The following is a 20,275-nucleotide window of genomic DNA, read 5'->3' as shown; positions in this document are numbered from 1 at the left end:
CTGAGAGGAACCTCCCAACACCCTTTATTTGGTGCTCCCTTCTCTATCTGAACTGCCTTTTGCCCTAGCGTGTGCGGCTGTCCTCAGTGCACTTATTATTTTTCAAGGAGGAAACCATGTATTGCCACAAGTCTTCCATGAAAGGCAGCTGCACATACACTGAACACTCATAGGTGTCCTTAATATAAGGAAAAGCCACGCCAACTTGAAGGTTCGCTCTTCGATCATAAGCATATCGAACGATGGCCACCGTGTCTAACTCATCCAGGGCATGAATGAGGGAGGACAGAGTGACCACGGCTGCCTCAATATCTTTTGCTGCAAAGACCCTTAGAACTTGATTTCCCATAAAATACTTCCTGTGGACCTGAGAAGATCTACAATTCCCAAAACAGAGAAGCACTTCCCGTTTGATTGATATTTCATTTGCTCTTCGTCCACTTCAGAGGAAGGGATGATATCACTCCCATAGCAGAACCCTTGAACGATATCTTCTTTTGAAATTTCTGTCTCATCGTCATCATTCAAGCAATGAACGGTTTCTTTTTTGTATATCTTCTTTCTTGTGGGTTCTTGCATCCACAACTGTCCAAGATTTTTTAACTCTCTCCTGTACAATCAATTTATAATCTTTATGGACAAATTAGAGCCAATGGTTAGTTGACAGGGCCAGGGTATGGGACGCCTCTCAATTTTCTTAAATACACACAATTGTCTCAGACTCTTACCGAAGGAATAAATTTCCTCCAGCCCTTCTTCACTTTCTAAAGTCATTATTTTTTTCACCATCTGAATACCTTCTTTTTGCTGCTCAATAATTCCCTCCAAAAAAAAATAATAATTCCCTCCGGAGGAAATGAGGATCTATGACAAGGTGAGGCAAAGTCATCATCTCCTCTGTCCCCTGTTCCATCTTCCTTGCCAATGGCAAAAGGCAGGAAGAACTGCAGGGAAATGCCAGATCTTTTCAAGTTCTCGATGACCGTCTCCAGTTGATCTTTGCTGAACGAGCTGCTGAGGTTCAGTGAAGACTTCTCAACTTCTTTCCAACTGTTTCTTGCTGAATCAAATCCATGCACATGCTGAGTGCATCCACGAAGCCAGCATGTTGAGAACCTGGCTGGATTTTGTTTTCAGGGTCATCCGGCAAGTCAAAATCTGGTAGCGTGAGATGTCTGTGCACTGTGATGTTCTGATACTGATCTTCCCTGGCAAGGGCATTCTCGGTGCCATCTGTCCTGAAAAGGACTAATGCGACTTCATCCTTGCTCTCTGCAAATACCTGTCGCTGGACAAACATGGTTATTACCTTCTTTACTAGTTCAAATGAGGACTCCTTACCCAAAAAGGGATCATTCATGGCGGAGCTCACCTCCATACCCAGAACAACAGCTGCCTTATTCCCTGACCAGCCATGCTGCTGTCCACCAGCACCCCGCTCTCTGCCTCCGAAAATTAAGTTTTTTTTTAAGTAGACTTTTTTATTTTTTTGGTTTTGCCCAGAATCAAACCCTGGCCAGCTGCCTGCAACGTAAGTGTCCTCCCTGCTGTGCTATCTGTCCAGTCTCAAAATTTTGAAGGATATTTTTCTTCACAATAACTAGATCCTCGCAAAATACACAAGGAAATAAACCACCATGGGGGAGAATCAGCAGAAATAGGAACTGATTTAGACCCTCAGGAACTTATGCCGACCAGATGCACAATAAAAGTGTGGCCCTCCAGGAGTACTGGTCCATGGATGGGAGCTTGCCACATGCAGAAGAGCCGTGCAGGGCAGTTAGGATAAAGAAGTAAGCACTACGACAATGCTAGTTAGAAATGAGCACTGAGGACACGACCTGAGTGCTGAAAACAGGGAAAGCGACAAACATGATAATCCTTCAGTACCTGTATTACAAACCATAATGCCCAGCAGGAAAGAGAGAGAGCAAGAGAAAGAAAAAAACGTGTCTGCCATCCTCAAAACAGAAATCCAAATGGCCAAAAGGCACATGAAAAAATGCTCCACATCACTACTCATCAGGAGATGCAAATCAAAACAACAATGAGATATCATCTCACACCCCAGAGACTGGCCCGCATCCAAAAGAACAAAAGCAACTGGTGCTGGAGTGGATCTGAGGGAAAAGGGACGTTCTTTCACTGTTGGTGGGAATGCCGACTGGTCCAGCCTTTTCGGAAAACAATATGGACAATCCTTCAAAAACTAGAAGTTGAGCTTCGATATGACCTCGCAATACCACTCCTGGGAATATGTCCGGAGGGTGCAAAAAAGCACAGTAGAAATGACATCTGTACCTATATGTTCATTGCAGCACTGTTCACAATAGCCAAAATCTGGAAACAACCTGAATGCCCGAGAACAGACGACTGGTTAAAGAAACTTTGGTACTTCTACACAATGGAGTACTATGCAGCTGTTTAGGAGAGATGAAGTCATGAAATGTGCTTATAAGTGGATAGACATGGAGAGTATCATGCGATGTGAAATGAGTCAGAAAGAGGGGGACAGACATAGAAGGACCGCACTCGTTTGTGGAGTATAAAATAACATAACACAAGACTGACACCGCACTCATTTGTGGAGTATCAACATAACACAAGACCGACACCTAAGGATAGTAGACGTAAGGGACAGGAAGATTGCTCCCTAGCTGGAAGCCGGCCTCATGAGCAAAGGGGGGAAGGCAGCTGGAATAGAGAAGGGATCACTAAGAAAACGATGGTTGGAGGAACCGGTCGGGATGGGAGATGTGTGCTGAAAGTGGATAAAGGACCAAACATGATAACCTCTCAGTGTCTGTATTGCAAACCATAAGAAGTAGAGAGAGAGTATGGGGAATCCTGCCTGCCATAGAGGCAGGGGGAGGGTGGGGAAGGGGGCTATACTGGGGTTATTGGTGGTGGGGAACGTGCACTGGTGGAGGGATGGGTGTTTGATCATTGTGTGATTGTAACTCAAACATGAAAGCTTGTAACTGTAGCTCACGATGAATCAATACAATTTTTTAAAAAAGTGTCTGCCATTGGGGCTGGAGCAATAGCACAGCCGGGAGGGCGTTTGCCTTGCACGCAGCCAACCCAGGTTCGAATCCCAGCATCCCATATGGTCCCCTGAGCACCGCCAGGGGTGATTCCTGAGTGCAGAGCCAGGAGTAACCCTTGAGCATCGCCGGGCGTGACCCAAAAAAATAAAGTGTCTGCCATCTTAGAGGCAGGCTGGGGCAGATGGGGAGGATGAGGTTGTGGCGGGGGAGAAACTCGGGACATTGGTGGTGGGAAATGTACACTGGTGAAGGACTGGAATCCAATCATGAAGAACTTTATAACTGTGTATCTCACGGTTACTCAATAAAAATCATATATCATATTTTAAAATAAAAAACAAAAGGCAACCCTGGTGGAGGGAAGTTGACACCGGTCGTGGGATTGGTACTGCAATATTGGATGTCAGAAACTCAGCTACAAATAATTTTGCCAATCACGGTGTTTTAATTTTTTAATGCGTTGCTTGAAAAGAAAGCAAAATAATTTGGGGGGAGAGAAAGGTGGCCCAAAGGAGATAGTTAAAGAGATAAAAGCCAGGCTTAGTTGTTCCTTCAAGAGGTGTAGGAGCGGGCACTGGTGGAGGGATGGGCACTTGATCATTGTATAACTGAAACCCAAGCACAAAATTTGTAAGCCTATAACTGTACCTCATGGTGTTTCACTACTAAAAAAAGAGAAAAAAATTTTAAAAAATAAATAAAAATATCCGCCCCTCTCGGAGAGCCCGGCAAGCTACCGAGAGTATTCGATATGCCAGACACAGTAACAACAAAGTCTCCAATGGAGACGTTACTGGGCCCGCTCGAGCAAATCGATGATCAACGGGAGGGCCCTTTGAAAAAAAATAAATAAATCACAGTGCTAACGTCTCTGCTACCTCTGTCCACATGATGGCGCTGTAGGCACACAGAAACATCGTGCTCATCGGTACTGTTACCTGAAATTTCACCTTTAAAGAGAGACCTATGGGGACCAGAATGATAGTACGTACAGCAGGTAGGACACTTTCCTTGCACGTGGCCGACCTGGCTTTGATCCCTGGCATTTCATATAGTCCCCTGAGCACCGCCAGGAATAATCCCTGATCAAGGAATAAACCCAGGAATAAGCCCACAGCCCGGCTGGGTGTGACCCAAAGCCAAATAAATAAAGACCATTATCAACAGAAAGGAGCTGGTGGCCTGCGGGGTGGGACCTGATAGGGAGGGTACTCGAGGGTACTCACATGATTAGTGTGGTGCTGGAAATAGGTGCATATGAAATCATCAAGTATTGTAAATCACAGTACCTCAATAAGGATGAAGAATTGTATCTATATAAAATATATATAAAATAAAATTTTTAAATAGTCCTTTATTACAGTTTTCTATTTCCAAGATTCTCAAAAGTGACGGTAGCCACTTGTAACTCTCCTTGTACGTGTAAGTTAATTAAAGTAAAATACGTTTAAAGATTTACAAAGATACTGTGAGTGAGAGATTATAAGAGCTCCATCCTGCCAGTGCTGTCCCCCACTGCTCAGAAGTGGAACAAGTCTGGGGCCAGAGCCTTAGTACAGCTGGTAGGGTGCTTGCCTTGCAGATGGCCAGCCCAGTCCTATCCCATATCATCCCACGCACTGCCAAGAGCGATTCCTGAATGCAGAGTAGGAGTGGGTCTTCAGCATCGATGGGTGTCGCCCAAAAACAAAAAATCAAAGAGGTGGCACATGTCAGCCACACCAGAAAGTTCTGTGGAGCCATTACTAGTAATCTGTCGTGTCTGTCTTCGTTGTTTGTTTTGGGGACCACACCCTGTGGTGTTCAGAGCTTATTCCTGGCTCTGCACTCCAGAGTCATTCCTAGTGGTGCTCAGGGGACCGTATGGGATGCCGGGGATTGAACCTAGGTCAGCTGCAAGCAAGGCAGACACTCTCCCAGCTTTACTATTGCTCCAGTCCCTCTGTGAGTTTCTCTAAAGAGCACTGAGGGAGAGATTTTGATGACAGAGAAGATAAAAGCAACTGACTGGGACATTCTACTGTCCTATTGCTGTGTCTTTAAAGGGTTTCTGACCCCTTCAGACTTTGCTGGGCTCTTCAGACGGGACAGCCTGTGCCATGAATTTTAGGTGATCTCAGCCTACCTCCGCAGGCCAGTCTGGGAGCAGTTACCCCGGAGTCAACTTGAGTGTGGTATCCAAGAGAAAGGAGGTACACACGGCTCCTGACGTCAGCCCATTGAGGAATGTTGTCACCGAGACCGACGTCAGCTTCCCACCCTTGCTGTATCCTTGATCATCTCTTGATAAATAGATACATCAGTCTGATTAAAACTTAATTTTTTTTTCCTCTGCAGACCTATCCCCCTTTTGACTACTGTTGTGATCAATAGCCAAGTTGACAAAATTGAAGGAAGGAAAATATTCGTTTCCTGCACTGTGCACAGTGCTGATGAGAAGACCCTCTACACAGAGGCAACAAGTAAGATGCTGCCACTGGTCCAGGTTTCGTTTAGGTTCTTGGAAGTTTGGCTTCTTTGGGTATTTTTGGGGTTTCGGTATGGGGCGTTATGTTTCGTGTTCAGCAGGGGCACGTGCTATGGAGTCTGTTAGGTTCTTAGCATCTAGATAGAACACAGAGTTGAATGAGACTCGCGGGAGAGGAGAGCAGAGCCAGAAGTGGCAGGTGTCTCGTACCCTGTGTGAGCGGGCTGACCGAAGCAGCTGGAGGCCCCGGCATATACTTCAGAGTCTTTTAATGTGGCCTGACAGAGGTGTCAGGATTCTGTGGGTGGCCGGGACCCTCAGTGGGGCTCCACTATCCCTTCAGGTGGCAGGGCCCCAAAGAGGGGCCGTGGACACCTGTTGCTGTCCCTTCTGGCTGGTGACTGCTCAGCTCCGGGACTGAAGACTCAAGCTCACCTTTGGTCTTTTTCCCATTCTTGTTCTCCTTGAACCTGACAGTATTTGTTTTTGCTGATACCTGTGAGATTTCCAGTCAGACACCCTTAAGACCTTATCCAAAAAAGATATTAAAATGCATGCTCAATTAAAATGCATACAGTTGCTCGAGGGCTCCAGCAATTGTGCAACTCATGCTTCGTTATTTGAACAAGTAAACAAAAAGTCTCGGCCAGTAGGATTAGAGCCTTATCAGCAGACAGTATCATAAGTGTCATAAGAAGCATTGCAGGTGCCATATAAAGAAGTGTGAGCCACACCCAGGGGTACTCGGGGCTTACGTGTGGGTCTGTGCACAGGGATCACTCCTGGAGAATTCAGGGGACCATATGGGATGCCGGGGATCAAACCTGGCTCAGCCGCACGCAAGGCAAGTGCCCTGTCTGCTGTGCTATCACTCTGGCCCTCCAAAAAAGGAAAAACTTTGCCTGCGTTATGGAGCCGTTTCATTGGCATGTGGATGCCTCGGCACACGACCGTGGGTCACCACATTGGACAAATGGCACCAACAGGAAGGGTTATAGTTGCCAAAATTTTATATTACACTTTAGCTCCACAAGGCTGGTGAGGGACACAGAGCACAACTCTGGTGTCAGCGTGTCCATAGAGAGCCAGGGGAGACCACAGATGCAGGAGGGAGGGTGATGGACAGAACCAACGGGTTCTCCTCTCCTCTCCTCTCCTCTCCTCTCCTCTCCTCTCCTCTCCTCTCCTCTCCTCTCCTCTCCTCTCCTCCCCTCTCCTCCCCTCTCCTCCCCTCTCCTCCCCTCCCCTCTCCTCCCCTCTCCTCCCCTCCCCTCCCCTCCCCTCTCCTCTCCTCTCCTCCCCTCCCCTCCCCTCCCCTCCCCTCCCCTCCCCTCCCCTCCCCTCCCCTCCTCTCCTCTCCTCTCCTCTCCTCTCCTCTCCTCTCCTCTCCTCTCCTCTCCTCTCCTCTCCTCTCCTCTCCTCTCTCCACATTTTCTTCCTCTTTCGCTTTCACCCATCCTTCCCTAACTGATTCCATTTGGGGAAGGCGGACGTGGTAGGCTGGGGGCTGAGAGGCTGCCATAGAGACAGGGACTTTGGGGCCTGGTCATGTCCTCGCCTGGGTCCGACAGCAGAGGAAGGAGACCGCTGCGCTGGTGTGGCCCAGCGCGGAGAAGCAGCATCAGTAAGAGAACGGGGGTGGGAGGATGGGGACAGGGCTGGTGCCAGGGCAGGGGGAAGGGGATGAAAGCCAGGTTGTCATCAGAGAAGGACATCCCAGGTATGGAAAAAGGAAGCCGGTGGGAACCCAGAGAGCTCTGGCGCTCACAGAGAACATTCTAACAAGTGACACTGCATTGTCATCTGCAAGTTTAGATCGGCTTGGGAGAAAGTCCTTCCTTGTATCTCGTAGCAGCTCCGCAGTCGTTCTGTGAGCTTGAAATTATTTCAGATGAAAAAAGTCAGCAGCTAGAGGTGGTGGGATTGGTGTTTGAATATTGAATGCTTGTAACAAATCATCGTGAACAACACTGTAATCAACAGTGTTTGAATCAAGTGTGTGTGTGTGGGGGGGGATTTTTTAAAAGAAAAATATCTATCCTGAACAGGAGAGGAAGCACAGGGGATAAAGCACTTGCATCGCACAGGGCCAACCCTGTTCAATCCTTAGAACCACAGAGGATCCACTGAGCATTGCCAGGGGTGAGCCCTGAATGCAGAACCACCTTGATACCACCCAGTGTGGCCCAACCCCCACCCCTAAATTAATAGTAATGAAAGACAGGGAGGGAAAATATTCATACTTGCATTGCATCGACATTGCAGTGCTGCCTGAGAAAGGGATGTGAACGGTAGGGAACACCCTCGCTGAGGCTTGAGAACCAGCCCTGGGAGCTGATCACAAGGAGAGGAACTAGGTTTGTGGTCCTAGAGCTCATGTTCTTTAAGAAATTTGGGGAGGGGCCAGAGTGATAGCACAGCGGGTAGGGCGTTTGCCTTGCACACAGCCCGACCTGGGTTCAATCCCCGGCATCCCATCTGGTCCCCCAAGCACCACCAGGAATAATTCCTGAGTGCAGAGCCCCAGGAATAACCCCTGAGCATCGCTGGGTGTGACCCAAAAAGCAAAAAAAAAAAAAAAAGAAAGAAAGAAATTTGGAGCAAAGAAACCAAATTGTGTTCAAAGGTAAATCCCTTTTGTTTGCTTGTTTGGGGTCCGTACCCGGGCGGTGCTCAGGGCTCTGCACTCAGGCAGCACTCGCTCTGTGCTCAGGGAGCACTCCTGGCAGTACTCAGGGGACCGCGTGGGATTGAACCTGGGTCAGCCATCTGCAAGAGAAGCGCCCCGCCCTTGCATTTGAAATATAAGAAGAAATCGCAGCACACGATGACTGTCTCGAGGCTAGGTACCGTCCCCTGAGCTCTCTGAGGGCCATTCTCCAGAGGTCTTCCCCTCGAAGTGCTCTCAGCTGAGCACTCCTGCTTCAAAGCACCTTTGCTAGTGAGGGGCCCTTGGAGCCTCATCTTCTGGAACTACTTGTTCCAGATTTTGAGAGTTAACTCAGGTGTCAAGTTAGGGTTGTGTATCTCAGTTGTAATGTGACAATAAGGCACTTTCTCCCCAGTAACAGGAAGCTCGGTTTTTTAACAGTAATTTAGAGTTGATTTACAAAGTTATTGAGAGTTGAGCTGTAGGCACATAATAAATTTCAATACCACCAGTACCAACTTCCTTCATATTTCATGTCCCCCCAACCCCATGACAGGTACATTTCAGGGTTCTAGGGATTGCACTTAGATGTCATGTTTTCAGTGTTGTTGGCAGTGACAGGCAGTTCTTATTCACCAGCTGGGCATCTGAGAAGTCAGTTCTGACACCGTCAACCCAGAGGTAATTCTACAGGTCATGCACTCAGCGCCCAAGAATGTCCTATGCTCAGGCCTGTTGTCTGTACTTATGATGCCTGGGTGTGAATCTGAGGGCCCTGGGACATCTCCCCTGGCTCAGTTAATGTGCTAGACTGGCTCACACTGGAAGGTGCTAGAACTCAAGAAGCCTGTTTACTTCCTAGATCACTGAGCTCTTCATGTTCCCCCAGACCCTGCTTGCCTGCAGTTCAGCTGCCCGGAGCCCACCCTGGGCTGTGGTGAAGGTTCTGCTCCAGAGGTGTGAATGGTTGACTGGGACCACTGGTTATCAGTTCCACTTCTATCCTCCTTCCTCTCCCCAGACATCGAGGAGGTGGAACTGGGAATTCCAGCCCTCTAGTCCTGTTTGGAATCCCATAGTTGGTTTTCTTGGCAACTATCCCTCCACCTTAGATCCTTCCTCAGAAGTCACTGTGTGACTGGCGCAGTGGGTTTGCCTTCCCTTCAGATGGTGCCTCTGTTAGGATGGGCTGCTGGGAGCCTCCTTGTTCGTGTCTCCTTCGGGTTCACATGGGTGACAGATTGGTATATAATTAGGAAAAGAATTTCTGGGTCAAAGCTAAAAAGATAGCACAGGGCTCAAGACACTTATCTTACATGTGACCGGTCCCTGGTTTGATCCCCAACGCCACATAAGATACCCCGAGTACTGCCAGGTGTGATCACTGAGCACAGAGCCAGGAATCACCCTAAGCATAGTAAGATACCCTCCCTCACAAAAAAGGAGAGAGGAACTTGATTGTGAGCTCTGAGGCTGTCCAGCCCTGCAGAGGAGCACCAGGGGTGCTGGGAATTGAACCTGTGTCAGTCATGTTGGCTACATGCAAGGCGAACGCCCTACCCGCTGTGCTATCAGTGCTAGCAGTGTTCTCATAGCAGTGCCAGATTACAGCCCCATCAGCCTTCCTAGGCTTCCCCCCATTCCGCTCTTCTTAGTGATAGATAATGCCCGACTCCCCGATGTTTGCCTAGAGATGGTTGTAAGATGGCATCTTTTGCACTCCCTGATCTCTTATGCATTGGACATATCTTCATATATTTATTGACTGTATTTGTTTCCATTCTCTTAAGTTCTTGTTTGTCCATGCTGTGATATTTTCTCATTTTTCACACTGACTTATAAGGTGTTTATCTCTCTCAAACATATGTTCTTTATATATTCTATACTAAACTCTTGTTGTTGTTTTTTATAGCTCCTTGTACTATGTACATTGGTTTTTGCTTTAAGTTTATTTTTTTTTCTTTTTGGGTCACACCCGGCGATGCTCAGGGGTTACTCCTGGCTCATGCACTCAGGAATCACTCCTGGCGGTGCTCAGGGGACCATATGGGGTGCTGGGAATCGAACCTGTGTCGGTCATGTTGGCTGCGTGCAAGGCGAACGCCCTACCCGCTGTGCTATCACTCCAGCCCCATATTTTTTAATTAATTTATTTTTTTAATTGAATCACAGTCAGACACACAGTTACAAAGTTGTTCGTGATTGGGTTTCAAAAGTCATACGATGTTCCAACATCTGTCCCTTCACCAGTCCATCACCAGTGTCCCACCAGTTCCCCTCCTGACTCCTTCCTGCCCCCTCTTCTTTTGGCTTCCAACACAGATCCTGAAAGGTTATCAGGTACATCCCTTTACCTACTTTCAACACTCAATTCCGGTCCAAGTGATCATTTCCGGCTTTAAGTTATTTTTATGAATATGAGCTTTTCATGTTAAGTAGTGACACTTGTTAAACTTTTTCACTTAATGGGTAGTGCCTTTTTTTGTATCTTACAAAACGTGTTTCTCCCGTCATCTTTCTGTGGAATGATGGCTAAAGGAAACAGAAAGAAGATCAAGAATACTTTGAATCCGCAATCAACTTCAAATCTCCAGGCTATGGCTGTGGCTCACACAGCTGATTCACTGACCTTTCCACATCATACAGGTGCCAGATGGCTCTGTTGTGCTCAGGCTCCCTTTCATTTCCTCAACTGTACGTAATGAAAGTGGTGATGAACCATGAAATGACCGAGTAGCAAAGGAACTGGTTTCCTGGGGACCTTATAAACTATCATGATATCAAAAGTTGGTTCTTGGACTGGAGCCATAGTACATTGGGGAGGGTGCTTGCCTTGCATGTGTCCAACCCAGGTTCGATCCCTAGCATCCCATATGGTATGGGGGGGGAGCACTTCCAGGAGTGATTCCTGATCACAGAGCCAGGAGTCAGTCAGCACAGAGCCAGGAGACGCACCAGTTATGGCCCCAAAACAAATAAAAGTTGGTTGGTTGTTCAAGTCACGAAATTTACATACAAGTGGTACTACATGGAAAGTATCATGTTAAGCGAAATGACTCAGAAAGAAAGGGATAGACATAGAAAGATTGCATTCATCTGGGGAACATAAAGTAACAAAATAGGAAACTAACACCCAAGAATGGCCAATATTAGTACCAGGAATTTTACTCCATGGGTTGGAGGTCAACCACACATACTAAAGGAAAAGGGAGCTCAGATAGAGAAAGGAACACCAAATAAAGGTGTCGGGAGGATCCTCCCAGGATGGGAGAAGCATGCGGAAAGTAGACTATAGACTAAACATGACTGTCACCCATTGCCTCTTTTGCAAACCACAACACCCAGTAAGAGAGAGAGAACAAAAGGGAATGCCCTGCCACAGAGGCAGGGTGGGATGGGGGGTGGGAGGGATACTGGGATCCGTGGTGGTGGGAAATGGGCACCAGTGAAGGGATGAGTATTTGATCATTGTATAATTGAAACTCAAGCACAAAAATGTGTAGGTCTGCAACTGTACCTCATGATGTCTCACTGTCTTCATTTGGCACAACCATGAGTGGTGACATACAGATTGGCACTACAAACATGAATCTGGTCACCTTTCTTTGTCCATCTGATTTTACTTAGAGAAGTTCCATCTGGTTTTCATTTTTAGGTTTATTTATAAAGCTGGATATTGACAAATTTTGAAATAAAGGATCTTCTGGAGAATTCCACACCAGTCCACCTAAGACTTTTCCTCCTCTGGAAGAAGCTGCTGTTCCCGGCCCTGCTCTCCTCCGCTGTGGAGTCCCCCATCAGGTGAAGCTAAAAACAGCTCCGGGAGCTCCAGATGGAAGAAAGAACAATCACACTGAGACTTTTACCGCAAACTTGAATATGCCAGAAAACCGAAGGAGAGAATCGATCTGTGGGCACACATCTGTATGTATGTATGCACATGCTCATGCTACATAAATGACAAAGTTATGTTTGTTGTATCAAAACTTTTTTTCGGGGGTGGAGTGATAGCACAACAGATCGGGCCTTTGCCTTGCACGCGGCCGACCCGGGCTCGATTCTCAGCATCCCATATGGTCCCCTGAGCACTGCCAGGAGTAATTCCTGAGTGCAGAACCAGGAGTAATCCCTGCGCATTCCCAGGCAGGGTCTGAGGAAGACTGAGCAGACTCTGTGACCCAGTAAGAGCCTCCCTCACCCCTCTGTGAGCCCCTTGGAGGCTCCTGGCCTTGTGGATGCATCACTCGACCCTCCACTTGCATGTGGCATGGTCTGGCAAGTTTCCCATCATCTTCCCTCTGTATCGCTGGCCCCATTCCCCCTTTGATAAATCCAGGACCTACTCTAAGAACTTCAGTTTAGACTGATATCCTCTATAAAGACCCTATCCCCAAATTAAGTCATATAACTGGAAACATGAGGACTTGAAAATCACTCTTGTGGGGGACTCAGTTTAATGCATAACAAAACTTACAGCTGCCAGTGATATGGCTCAGTGGTAGAATATTTGTCTTACATGTGTGGAGCTGTGGATTCGGTTCCTAGCAACACACACACACACACACACACACACACACACACACACACACACTTTCTCACACATAAACCTTACGCCACTAAAAAATGCACTGAAAGACTAATGTTCTAGAACCTAGCTTCAGAAACTATGGGTTGTGACTCCCCTATCGGATCTTATAACGAAATGTGGGATTCGTGAAAAATAAAAAATAAAATGTTTTAAAAATAAGTTTGGGGACCAGAGTAACAGTATAGCAGGTAGGGCATTCGCCTTGCATGCAGCTGACCTGAGTTCTATTCCCAACACCTCATATGGTCCCCTAGACCCCATCAGGAGTGATTCCTGGGTGCAGAGCCAGGATAAAACCCTGATGAGCACTGCCGGGTATAGCCCAAAGATCAGAAAATTAATTAAAATGAAAGCTAGAACGTTTATAAGTTTCTTTATGAATGTTTACTTTGTATACCTGTTTTATACACCTGGACTTGCATAAATTTTCTCAGGCAAGAGAAAGTCATGCATGGGAAAAGTTAATGTTTAAGCCTGTTCTTAACAACAGGCTACTTTCCATAAATAGATGTCATCTGTTGTAGGCACCAGGTTAGATTTTTTGGGGCTTCAGTTTCTTCCTTTCTTTTCCCTGTGTTAACACATTTGTCCGAGCCATAGGAAATAGCGGATTTAGAAAATTACAATAGCAGGTATTGACAGTTTCCTGTGGCTCAACCTAATCACTTAGGAATACTCTCAAAGTGTTCTGCCCATTGCTTCCCACGGCCAGATCAGCTAGGTTTCCTGCCAGACTTGACCAGACTTCCTGGCCAGACCTTAGGAAGACTCACTCTTAGAAGTTCCATCTCCAAGGCCCACCTGCGTTTCCTAAGCTTCAAGAAAGATCTCAGCTGATGGGCCTCTGCAACAGTGAGACTTGCAAGCCCTCTCACTGAAGACCCCAACAGAGATTTGGGAAGAGTCAGGCACATCACAGGACAGAGGCCCTGAAGTTGCCTTCTCTGGCGATCAGCCTTCTTCTCCGCATCCTGAAATTACACAGACAGCTGTGTCTCCCAGTTTGCTTTCCACAGATACTAGGTTCAAATGTGTGTGCGTGTGTGTGTGTGTGTGTCCAAAATGTTAAATAAAGTAACATCCTTATATGGATGAAAAGAAAACAATTTGCTTTTCAAAGGTTAAAGCTTAGAGCTCCCTAGAATATGCAGCCCCCCGAGAATACAGCAAACTCCAGTTTATAGGGCAGTCTGACAGACAGGTAAGCCATTCTGCACCAAGGCTGATGGAGACTGGCACCATCAAAAAGAACAAGAACAACCAGTGCTGGTGTGGATGCGGGGAGAAAAGGACTCTCAGTTGCTGGTGGGAATGTTGAATGATCCAGCCGTTCTAGAAAACAATGTGGACATTCCTAAAAAAATGTAGGAATTAAGCTTCCAAGGCCTCAAAACAAAATGGAGAAAACACATTTGGACTCTACATCTCTTGCAGCACTGTACACAATAGTCAATGTATGAAAACAACACAAGTGTCTAAGAACGGACAAGTGGATAAAGATTGGTACACATGGGACTGGAGCAATAGCACAGCGGGTAGGGCGTTTGCCTTGCACGCAGCCAACATGGCCGACACAGGTTCAATTCCCAGCATCCCATATTATCCCCCGAGCACCGCCAGGAGTGATTCCTGAGTGCATCAGCCAGGAGTAACCCCTGAACATCGCCGGGTGTGACCCAAAAAGCAAAAAAAAAAAAAAAGATTGGTACACATACACAATGGAATATTATTCAGCCAGAGGAAAAGATAAGGTTATGCAATTTGCTGCAGTTTGGAGGGATCTGGAGAGTGTCATGCTGAGGTAGGTAAGTAGGAGGAGAGAACTGTTGCATGAATATTCGTTCAGTTGGAGGCGCTCAGACAAGGAACACGAAAGAAGTTTATGTCATGGAGGGCCCAGGTTCTCTCAGACCTGTGACAAAGGTAGAGAGCCCCGAAATCTCCATGTATTGATCATGGTACCTCTAAAGGGCGTGATACTGTGATGTCACCAAAAGAAGTTACAGAAAATATTGAGGCAGCAAAATATGTATTGTCTCCTTGTATCCGCAGGCTAGTGCATTTTGGCCTAAGAAAAGAGATACACAACCAAAACAGAAACCTTTCTTGGGCTAAAGTATTTGGGTTTGAATCCCAAAGACAAACTGGGCAAGCATTTGAGATTTGCATCCATCCCAAAGACTAGGTTGGGCCAGAGCCCGAAATCTCTATGTCAAAGTTCAGGCTGGGCATCTGTGAGAAAAGGAAAAACTGAGTCTTTCAGTATACTGAAATTTATGAAATTATTTACTGAAGGCAGTTTGAAGGGGGAAAATGTTCAGCTTCATCCACACCAGTCAGGACACACGAGAAATCTTGCCCATTTTCCTGGGTCCCTACATGGGCTCACCCTGATGGCTCAGTCAAGCCCCAACAGGGTACAGTGGGGGATGGACATTGGTGGAGAGAAGTGGACATCGGTGTTGATACTCTGTATGCTTGAAACCCAAACATGAATAACTGACTTCATGGTGACTACTTTATGTTAAAACTAACAGGGGCTGGGGAGGTACTGAGGGGCCAAGGAGCTTGTCCTTCACATACTGTGGCCCTCAGTTGGATCTCCAAGTACCACATAGGATCCCTGAGGACAGAACCAGGAGGGTCCCTGAACACTTCTGGGTGTGACCCAAAGAAAGGAGTAGTACAATTAAAATGAATTCATTAATGATTGGAAGGAACACTGGAAGTTGCCTATGTCTGACCCAACAGTCACAATCACAACCATCCTGTTACTTGTCGATTGCCTCGAACAGGCCCCAGTAACGTCTCCTTCATCCTAGCCCTGCCTGAGACTTTTAAAAAAAGTGCCATATTCAAGGCTCTTTCAGAGTTAGGAGAATGAGACCCTTCATTGTTACTGGTCTTTGGCATATTGGGTACGCCACGGGGAGTTTGCCAGACTCTGCCGTGTGGGCAGGCTACATTCGGTAGCCTGCCAGTTTGTCCAAAGTAGGCATGAGATGATAAGATGTCTGACCCAAAATGAAAATAATACATTTCAAACTTTGGGAGCACTCCCTGAGCAGGAAACATTCTAGGTGTGTGGAAATGCAGATGAGAGATTGACAGTTTGTCATCAGGTACTTTGATGGGTGGGCTTTTTCCCAGGTCTCCCCTTCCCTGGGGTACCACCAGAGGCAGGATATCATGGTCTGGGGCTGCCTCAGGGCTCACTAATAAAACAAATTTTTCTCTACAATTCCCCTGCTGACGTTCAAGTCAGCAGGCAAGAAGAGTTTACGTTGATCCACACCTGTTGAACCTCTTCTCCTTTTTAAAAATTTTATTTGGGCCTTTCAGCCCATGCAGGAGTGTGGAACACCGGCACTGGATGGGGAGGAAGCCGGCATTTGGAGAGCCCACTCTATTCTGCAGGCCCGCCAGGATCTCCCCTGAAATGCCCGAGCATCTCAGGACCTTACACGCCCATCTGAGTTCCTGCCAGGTGTGGGCCTTTGAAGCCCAAATTCCGGTTTCTTGGGTTAGTTGTCTATTCTTGCAGAAAAGGATTGCAGAAGAGTGCTGCAAATTACCTTTACTAGAAGATTAAGGCAAAGAGAGAACCTGTCAAGTAAAAGAAAAGAATTATGCCATGCGTTTGGAAGTAGGCAGCCCCTAATTGGAAGTCTGTACCATAAAATAAAAGAAAGCAGAGTAAGAGGCTCCCCAGTAGGGAGTGTGCCCACCTGCCTCCTCAAAGCTGTTTGTTTCTCTGGGGACAGGCGGGTACACACACAGTAGGCCTCTGGGCTTACTCCTAGCTCTGCACTCAGACATCACTCCTGATGGGACTCAGGGGACCATACCAGGTGCCGAGGATTGAACCCATTTTGGCTACATGCAAGGCAAAGGCCCTGCCCACTGTACTATCATTCCGGCCTCTTGCAAAGCTGCTTTTATTTTATTTTTTTACACCAGTTCCACCACTACTATGATTGTCCCTCCACTATTGTACCCAGTTTCCTGCCTGCCCCCGAGTAGGTACAAAATTGGGCATTTGCCTTGCATGTGACCGACCTGGGTTCGATTCCTCCGTCCCTCTCAGAGAGCCCGGCAAGCTACCGAGAGTATAGGCAAAGCCTGGCAAGCTACCCGTGACATATTCAATATGCCAAAAACAATAGCAAGTCTCACAATGGAGACATTACTGGTGCCCGCTCAAGCAAATCGATGAACAACGGGAGGACAGTGCAGTGCATTTTGATTATTTTGATTATTAAATGATCGATGGAATTATCAAAAAAAAAACACTTCAGGAGAAGAAAATTGGTGAGAATTGTTATATTTCACCATGAGTCTTTGAGGATTTACTAAGCCATTTATCGCTATTGAGCCTTCTGTGTCATTATTTTTGAGTTTAGTTGGCTTTTTTGCTGCTTTCCCATCTAATCTGTCGTGCTCCTAACTGGGCTGTCAATATTGTGGAATTTGGAAATGTCGCCCCAAGAGCTCCAGGATCTGTCAGGCTGGGCCAGTGAATTTATATGTAGGAGGTTGTGGGATGTGGGTGCAGCTACTGGGGCATGGGGGGGGCTGCCCACCCCCACTCCGAGGACACCTCAAAAACCCAGTGTGCCTGGGAACTCGAGAGGTGTGGGTTTAGTCTGATTCTTGGGACTGATTGGGGATTAGTTGTGAAGCAATGAAATTGGGCTGTTTGTAATGCAGCTGCTGTGGGTAGAGTTTTGGCAGGGCCGGGACTCAGCCTACACCCCTCTGAGGGCACCCCAAGTTTTCAGCATGAAGACCAGTGTGCCCATGAACTTTAGTGGCTTGGGCAAAGCTGGTTTTATAAGCCTTTTTCCAAGTTTCCCTGACTCAGGGGCTTTCTATGCAGGTAACAGTCTGGGTAGCAGCTCTAGCCAGAATTTGGATAAAGGAAAAGGATTTTTGTTTTGTTTTGTTTTGTTTTGTTGTTTGGGGATCACACCTGGTGGTGCTTAGGAGTGACTCCTGGCCCTGCACTCAGGAATCACTCCTGGAAGCCTCAGGGGACCATATATAGTGTCAGGGATTGAATCTGGGCTGGCCACATGGAAGGCAAGTTCCCTCCCTGCTGTACTGTCAGTCCGTCTCAGGAAGAGGATTTTGTTCTTTGGGTGGTTATCTTCAGGCTTGTCAGGGCTTTTTATGCCTGTGAAATCATCTCTCCTAAAGGGCCAACCTTCTCTATTTGGACAGCTGTCACTCAGATTCTTCTCAGGCATCAGTTCCCCAGAATCATCTCCAAAGGTTGTCCAACCTTGGGATTCTTTTTCAGATCACATTTCTGCCTTCTCTTTTTGAAATTTATTGCCAAGGGACACACACACACATGTGCACACACACACACACACACACACAACACATATCTACTTAAATAGAATACATAAAATTATAAGTCACTGTCACTGTCACTGTCCTCCTGTTGTTCATCAGTTTGCTTGAGCAACGAGTAACGTCTCCATTGTGAGACTTGTTGTTACTGTATTTGGCATATCAAATATGTCACGGGGAGCTTGCCAGGCTTTGCTGTGCAGGCGAGATACTCTCGGTAGTGGAGGAATCGAACTCGGGTCGGCCACGTTGGCCCATCCAAGGCAAATGCCCTACCCGCTGTGCTACTAAAATTATAAGAGAGACGCGTATGCTGCCCGAGCCCATGTGCTGCTTGCACCCACGTGGCCAAGCACGTGTGGTGCTTGAACACAGGTGTCGTCCGCATCTCTCCTCTTGAGATGTGAACTTTCATGTTTTCGTGTCCAATGCTAGGATGTGTGTAGGGACTCTCTCTCTCTCTGTCCTGGAGATGCCTGTGTTCTCTCTTGAATGTGTTTCTCTCTCTCTCTCTCTCTCTCTTCTCTTCTCTTCTCTCTCTCTCCCTCCATACTTTAAACCCTCCAAATAAAATCTATTTATTTCACTGCTTGTCTACTCCTGAAATTCCGTGGGGGAGAAAGTGACCTTCTTTCTCCTCACATTAGTCACCCGTGGGGCCCACCACATCAATAGGTCCTGATGATTCTGAATAGAAGCAATTTCCTTTTTGTTGTTTTGTTTGTAAATGTGATGTCCTGGGCCCACGAGTGACTTATGTGAGGCGGGGGAAAAAAATAAATAAAATTATAAGAGAAAGAAGTGCAGATCTTAGCCAATGATGAGAAAGTCAGTTTCCTGTTCTCTTCCCCAGATAAGGCAGAAGATCATCTATCGAAATGCTTTGGGATTTCCTATGACTTAGAAAGTCATGCCACAAGAGGGATAAGGTACAGCATTCGGCATTTATCATGCCCTCCTGTGCCACCTTGGAAGTCTGTAAGGACATTTAAGGTCCTATAATTCTGTAAAGCTGCCTTATGCGTTACAGAGACTTTGTATTTAACATTTCAGCCTTATAAGCTCTCCTCTGCAACCACCTGTCTTCATTTTTAGCATCTTAAATCCACAAGTTTTTTTCAGACAAAGAGGTTAGAAGTTACGGATTATACAGGTGTATAAGAAAAAATATAAGGATAAACTTTTACTGAAAAATACAAGTTGAATATTTGGGCCTAGCATCTTACCTCTGGGGTCTGTCTCCTCATTTTCCGGATCTGTGGTCATCTGGTTTGATTCTTTGACCGTTTGACAGGAGTCCTTGACTTGGTGGTGGATCTCAGTAGGGTGAGGCTTTTATTCTAATAAAAGGCCACAGTAATTATTGAATAGAAAAAAGGCTTTATCAGAATGAAAATAACACAAATTGGGATGTTAGCCAGCACAGGCTAGAGAATAGCTTCAAAGAGAGGGAACAGGGTCTGGTTTGATGCCCAGCAGAGCTAGGGTGACCTAACAGTAGATCCATACTTTTGTCCTGTTTTCAGGAAACTCATCTATACACATGAGGAAGAGTAGCAAGTCTGTGAACTTGAAGAATGTGCAAAGAACAGACATCACATATGCAGAAAATGGTGGAGAAATATACGTAGGTGGCTGGTTTGGTATAGTGACTAGAAGTCAGTAAGGACTAATCGTGGTGTCTTAAAAATAATCTTAAACTGCTCACTTTGGCAGCACATATACTAAAATTGAAACGATACAGAGAAGATTATCATGGCCCCTGTGCAAGAATGGCATGCAAATTTGTGAAGCATTCCACATTTTTTAAGTCTATAACTGTACCTCATGGTGTTTCACTAATAAAAAAAAAATTTTTTTTCTCTTTTTTTTTCTCTTTTTTTTTCCCTTTTTTTTTTTTTTTTTACAGTTGTAGATTTACAATTTTTTGTGCTTGGGTTTCGATTATACAATGATCAGATACCCATCCCTCCACCAGCGCCCATTTTCCACCACCATGGATAATATCCCCCCACCCCCAAAAATTTAAAAAAATAAATAAAACGGTAGCAATAATAAAAATAAATAAATAAAATAAACTTAAAATAATTTTTTTTTCTTTTTGGGTCATACTCGACGATGCACAGGAGTTACTCCTGGTTCATGCACTCAGGAATTGCTCC

The 20,275-nt window shown here is 46.3% G+C and overlaps 1 protein-coding gene and 1 non-coding gene across 2 annotated transcripts in view; both read left to right on the top strand.

Annotated features, from left to right (window-relative positions):
* THEM4 (thioesterase superfamily member 4) overlaps positions 1–12,181 on the top strand; it is a 61,981-nt gene extending 49,800 nt beyond the window's left edge. Inside the window, exons 5-6 of the mRNA XM_056115778.1 lie at positions 5,388–5,512; positions 11,823–12,181. Coding sequence (XP_055971753.1) covers positions 5,388–5,512; positions 11,823–11,857 — 160 coding nt within the window. The 3' untranslated portion in view covers positions 11,858–12,181. The remainder of the gene's footprint in view (positions 1–5,387; positions 5,513–11,822) is intronic.
* A 7,632-nt stretch (positions 12,182–19,813) lies between these two features.
* Positions 19,814–19,920, top strand: LOC130035816 (U6 spliceosomal RNA). The gene has a single exon (XR_008794263.1). It is a non-coding gene; the product is annotated as a U6 spliceosomal RNA (small nuclear RNA).
* The last annotated feature ends 355 nt before the right edge of the window (positions 19,921–20,275 follow it).

The sequence above is a fragment of the Sorex fumeus genome, unplaced genomic scaffold, assembly GCF_029834395.1.
Source record: "Sorex fumeus unplaced genomic scaffold, SorFum_2.1 ptg000001l, whole genome shotgun sequence".
NCBI classification, from domain to species: domain Eukaryota; kingdom Metazoa; phylum Chordata; class Mammalia; order Eulipotyphla; family Soricidae; genus Sorex; species Sorex fumeus.
The sequence above is the reverse complement of the archived record's forward strand: the minus strand, read 5'-3'. Positions and strand labels throughout refer to the sequence as shown.